Source organism: Paramormyrops kingsleyae, chromosome 13, assembly GCF_048594095.1.
Source record: "Paramormyrops kingsleyae isolate MSU_618 chromosome 13, PKINGS_0.4, whole genome shotgun sequence".
NCBI classification, from domain to species: domain Eukaryota; kingdom Metazoa; phylum Chordata; class Actinopteri; order Osteoglossiformes; family Mormyridae; genus Paramormyrops; species Paramormyrops kingsleyae.
Window position 1 is genome coordinate 7,612,603 of NC_132809.1, and position 6,045 is coordinate 7,618,647.

Below are 6,045 nucleotides of genomic sequence, written 5' to 3' on the forward strand. Positions count from 1 at the left end.
TTTGATTATTTTATATTTATTGTATCCTATAATAATAATAATAATAATAATAATCACGGGAAATAATAGGCTATTATTTTACTTTAACTTTGAAGTGCTTAATACGTGGTGTTTTAATGATAACGGAGGGATGCATTATGTAAATGTTATTGTCTTATGAACAACTCGAGCGCAATATGCCTTAAACCTCTCAAGGGTTAGGGTTTCTGCGGGGGCAATTTTATGTTTCTAATGGCCAATTAATCGGAAATACCTCCATAAAGCCAATTAACAATGAAACTGCAAAATCAAGCGCAAGTCTGACACCTACCTGCCAGAGTCGGAAGAGCTGGAATAGACGCAGACAATCTGACTTAACCATTGAAATTACGCGGCACAGTCCATTGCATACCGTGTGCTACTAAAACGACGCCTTTACAGTCCAAAGCCTGACAATATTTGGATACAAGAGACTTTTAATATCAACATTCGGGTGTCTTTTGCTATAAACTTATTAAAGTAACTCATATATCGCAAGATTGGAAGCAGTAATGAGCACTCAATTTGGCATAAAATCGAACTCATTATCAGAGTTCGACATGATTGCTTAAGACAGAACAGGACGCGAAGCAGGTGTAATTGAGTTATTGCTATGCTTTTTGGTCCGTATTATATTCACCAGGTGATACCGTGTTACACTGCAAAATTAGTGGATTTCACTCTTCACTTAAAAAAATAATAACGAGGAAATCAGCTCACACCCAGAAGTCAAAATATATAAATTATTATTTTTAACTATGAAGCACTTTGGACATAAGCACTTATATATTTATCCCAAAAGTACTGTACAACTGTATTTTCATAATTAACTTCAAAGATAGCGTACTGTCCATTTAAAATACAAAACGGGTAAATTAAATATACACATTAGTTTCAATACAAATAGTCTCTCGTGTCTGCAGCGTTAAAGACAATTCTTCGGATTACACCCTTGAATTGGCCATTCACAGATTTTTTGAATGACCATTTTCTCGATGAATGTGACATTTTCTCCATGAGTTTATTGTTATTATTATTGTCTTATTATTAATAATAACTTTTCTGTCAACAGCCAATAATAAATAAATGTCCTGTGATCGGAGAAGTCAATATTAAATGTTTGACATACCTTTCTTTAGTTCATAAGAGGAGTCTTTACAAAAATCTACTTGTGTTTGGCTCCTTAATTTGCTTTCCCTAACTAGAGCATCTGCTCTATTTAATACAGTCTGGTTTAATCCATTGAATTGTGTGGTGGACCCCGTGCTGGCTCCATGGCCGCTGTGCAGATGCCCAAAAGTCCCGTAGTTCGTGTAACCTGGGTAAAATGGTGATGTGTAGTAAATGGGTCTGGACAAGACTGTGCTGCTTGGAAAAGGGCAATGCGGGGATGATCGAGATGCTGAAGATTCGTTCGCTGCGATGACTCCGCTTTGACCCGTTCCCGTGGTCTGCGGTAGCTCGCTGTTACCCTTGCATCTGTCCGACGAAGTTGCTATCTCCGCGAGAGACCAAAGTTTAGGCTTAGGAGCAGATGGAGGCGAGTGAATCACAGACGTAACATTGCTGCCTCCGTTCAGTGTGCTGGATGCGTGCACCGTTTCGGGTGACTTCTCTTGCACAGCAATCGGTGTTCCTCGTGGCAAATTTGGAGAAGAGGTGGTTGGTTTCGGCGATAAGGCCAGAATTTCTGTCCGATGATCTTGCTCTCTTAATTCCGATTCAGTCAAAATGGGATCTGTCTCTTTCCCGGAATTCTCCTCTTTAAATCGATCACATGTAACTTCTCCCTGGTTTAATTTATGTTCTGCAGAAAAATAATAAAAAGTTACTGTAAACCTAGATAACGTTATATACGTACGCATTTCAGTAGGCCATAAGAGCTACGTTAAACAAAATAATGACATCATCATCAACAGCAACAGCAACAACAACAACAATATAATAATAATAATAATAATAATAATAATAATAATAATAATAAGCATAACCGAAATCACTTAAATTAAAAACACAATATGTAATTAATACAATTAAGACAGATTATGATTTTATTTATTTATTATTTCATGCAGTTCCTCTTCATAAATAATATACATCATTAACTCGCAATCGATTTACCAGCATGAGTCGAAACGATCAAAAATTAAAAATGCATTAATTTAATACAAACCTAATTCCGTGTCTGTCAAGTCTTCCTTTCCGGTCGGCTTGTGTTCTTCATCGTCGTTTTTCTCTAAGTCAATGTTTTCATCCTCCTCTTCATCTTCACTCCTGTTCCTCGGGGTCCAAGTCATTTTGTTCTCCTTCTTTAGCCTTCTCCTGGCGTTGGCGAACCAGGTGGACACTTGTGTCAGGGTCATTTTGGTGATGATGGCCAGCATGATTTTCTCGCCCTTTGTAGGGTACGGGTTTTTACGGTGCTCGTTAAGCCAGGCCTTGAGGGTCGCAGTAGCATCCCGTGTAGCATTTTTGCGGTACGCAGGGTCCCCGTAGGGATATGAACCCAAGGGGGCTGCATAGGGGTGATATCCTAAAGACCCAGCCATTCCTGTCGCATGTTCGTATGGAGAGCCCTGAAATAACATTAGAAGGCAGACAGGAATAAAGAACTTTTCAAATAAAATACATAAGAAATAAGAATGACCCTGAAAATATAAATCAATACAAGTGTACATTAAAATTATTCATTAATATATTTTACAAACACAGGTACATTAGGCTACATGTACTAATGTTTTCAATAATATTATTATTATTAGTAATAATAATAATAATAATAATAATAACATAAATTATTGATTAGTGTATCGAACATACAGCCCAAGTGAAACTATATGTTGTGGCATTGATTAATCATAATTTGTCCTACACGGTTAACAGAGTGCTTTTATAGAATTAAAGTAAATGAAATGTTCGAGTAAGTGAACTATTTGCTCGTAAAACCCGTCAATTACTACATTATATGTGACCAACTACGTCATTGAATTCATGGAGGTTTTATTTTTTGATGAAATTAATTATCGATAAATTCCTTGTTAATCGTGCATTATTAATTAGTACTGGTTTATTCTAATATACATTTAAGGATTCTTAATAAGTAGTTTTTAATTTAGACTTATACATGTTTTAAATAATAATAATAATATTAATAATAATAATAATACATATAATACCGGCTTATTAAAAACATAGATTATTAAAAACATAAGATTATTTAATTGGCAGAATTGACTTAACCGGTGATATAAGACAAAATATACAACACAGATATACTACAGCGATCACACTGCTAATGTAATCTTGCCGCGCTCTATTCCTAAAAAACAAACCAACTGACAATGCAGAGACTCATGTTTTTACCGCATTTACAATGTTGAGATTCATTTGGAATTTAACAAGAGAGATCATTTTGTTATTTTTTTTAGATTTTCCCTTGAACCTCAACAGGAAAGTCATTACGATTCTAGGAAAGTATCAAACAAACTTGGCGAAAACCACAGAACAATCACTCCCTCGTATAGAGGAACGTTTATGTAGGTTAGAAAAAGTTTTTTGCAGAGATTACTTCATGCACTGTTTATTCAACGTTTCTTTCGATTGCCTGCGAAGACACTTACAACATACGAAGTGAATGTTGATGCCGCCGGATCCGTGGTGTATTGGAGAGTGGAGTTAAAGCCAGGCGAGGGGCTCGTGAACGCTGTAGATCCAGCATATGGGGCAAAAGCAGACCCAGACGAAGATCTCCCAATTTCCTCGGTCCTTGGTCCCGATATCACGCTAGCGCTGTACGCTGGACACGAATACAGTGCCAGAGAGGCTGACGGCTGATACAAGTAGCCCTGAGGATACGCCATGGTAAAACAGAAAATAAGCCACTTATTTATGTATCCTTGCCTCTCTTCCTCTATTTGCGCATGTATTTTCTCATCTGAAATGAGAGAGTTGCACCGGCAGCCTGCCGTCTGTTCCTCTCTAGGTGCGTACAGTAAAAATAAATAAATAAAAAGGGTTTTAGCCGTAATATTTGATTGCTGTCAGCAGCAGCTGATCGTGTTTAGTTGTGCTCTCAGCGTTCTTTTTCGGTCTCACTCCCTTTCCCTCTTTCGCTCTCGTTCTCTCTCTCTCTCGCTCTCTCTCTCTCTCTCTCTCTCTCGCGCATGCATTGCTGGATAAGTTTCTTGCAGTCGAAAGGGCGGGGGACTTTGCTTTTGGAAAATGTCCTGCCAAGATGCTAAGTTGGAAATCGAGTATTCTGACGCCTACCATGTGCATCACGCCCCTCCTCTTGGAGTGTAGGCAGTGAAGGAAGAGGCAAGATCATGCTGCGCTACCACAGCTCAGCCTAATGATCGACCCATCCGCCTCTCTCTCCCTCCCCCATTCACTCTATCCCCGCACTCTCCCGCCTTCTTTTTGTCTTCCTATTCTTTTCTTCCACTAACAAGGCGCATTGCTGCTCAGCTCAAGTGCTTTAGCCCCTTGATGGCAATCTTGCGCAGACCAGTAGAGTAGATCAACTTTCTCCGTTTTATAGCGCATAACTTGAGGTCGTCACTTATACGTTTCATTGGAAATTAGCTTCTGATGTCTTTCATTTCTAGTAGTTTATGTCAAGCTTTGCATACATAGTGTTATTTTCTAAATGCGTTTGGCATGTTTCGTGGGTATTATATGACATATGTTAGATTTCCCGAGCAAGCTTTTTGAAAACTGAAAAGCACGTATAGAATAGCGGACTTTGGGTGTAGATGTTAGTATTGTTCTTAGGTCGTGGTGTCGCTTATATGTATATTTATCGGCCTATTATATTTACATTTATTGTTTATATGCAAGTGGAAGTCAAACACTATTTGCTAGTAAAACTCATTCATTATAATTCGAAATTAATGATCGTTATATAATATTACGAATACGACGATGAGAGGGATTAGTTCTACATTCTGATATGAAATTGAATGTTATTTATCAACAGTATACTCACTAAAGACCACGCTTCAGTACAACAAACGAATAAATTAATCACCATACATTATTATTATTATTATTATTATTATTATTATTAATAATAATAATAATAATAAATCTTAAGCATATCGGTAAATAAATTATTGCATGTCTTAATATACAGTTTACAGGGTAAAATACATTTGGTAAAAATCGCGATAACCTATATGTCTTGATTACATGCTTACTTATAAGTCGGACTTACGTTTTATGTTTGTTTACTTAGTACATTCTTATTTTATTCACTAATTTCTTGGAGTTGCACAGTTTTAATGGCGTATTTACTATTTTGAGCTTGAAATTTTAGGTAGTGTTGCCCATCGGTATAGTTCGTTGGTTGAGAATATAAATATATTCCAAAGCATCAGTGAAGAATCCGAGGTAACTGCCGGATGTCAATGTCTGACAAGTTGGAATCTCTGCTAGACCGAAAGGGATCGCTGTAGGCGCTGCTAAAAAGTGCATCTACTCGGTCACGTGTCATTCTGTTCTGTATGCCTCTTTTGAGTCTAGAATGAATGTGCGGGCGTCTGAGGGAATTAGAAAACGAAATGAAGACATGTAGCTCAAGAATGATGATGATAGGGATAATTATACATGGAGGGCTACTTATACCACAATAATAAATATTTGCATTTTTTGTTAACAATAATAGACCCCATTGATAGTAATACTAAAATGCAATACTACTATAAATACCAATACAAATACCAGCGTAGTACGTGTGTTAATATCAACAAATCTACAATATAGATAAGTACAAAATATATATTTTATAAAATGCAGCATTATAAGGGAAAAGAAAATGTCAGAAAATCTAGAAAAAAATGTATGGAAAGGATATATCATTTTATCACAACAGTAAAGTCAGTTTTTTAATATTTCATGCTGTTTTGCGCAGAAACATATAAACTACAATTCCCTTGGTCCTAAAAAGTAGTTGGGCGTGGGCTTGTTTCGCAATCGACGCTGTGATTGGTTTATCTGAAAGTCGATCATTAAAACTTTGCATACCGG

The 6,045-nt window shown here is 36.9% G+C and overlaps 1 protein-coding gene across 1 annotated transcript; it reads right to left on the minus strand.

The window, feature by feature from the left end:
• Nucleotides 1-747: 747 nt before the first annotated feature.
• Nucleotides 748-4,255, minus strand: LOC111858171 (Iroquois homeobox protein 5a-like). Its single transcript, XM_023839708.2, has 3 exons — nt 3,639-4,255; nt 2,192-2,594; nt 748-1,825 (listed from the first exon to the last, which is right to left on the minus strand). Exons 1-3 carry the CDS (start codon nt 3,876-3,878, stop codon nt 1,131-1,133), a joined length of 1,338 nt encoding a protein of 445 aa, XP_023695476.1. The 5' UTR covers nt 3,879-4,255; the 3' UTR covers nt 748-1,130.
• Nucleotides 4,256-6,045: the final 1,790 nt, after the last annotated feature.

What these genes read in the sequence shown, in the direction of transcription:
- LOC111858171 (XM_023839708.2), bottom strand. Translation starts at nt 3,878, where the DNA reads ATGGCGTATCCTCAGGGCTACTTGTATCAGCCGTCAGCCTCTCTGGCA. An exon ending in CAACATTCACTTCGTATGTT is followed by an intron (nt 2,595 to 3,638) that starts GTAAGTGTCTTC and finishes ATGTTATTTCAG; the next exon opens with GGCTCTCCATACGAACATGC. An exon ending in CTTGACAGACACGGAATTAG is followed by an intron (nt 1,826 to 2,191) that starts GTTTGTATTAAA and finishes ATTTTTCTGCAG; the next exon opens with AACATAAATTAAACCAGGGA.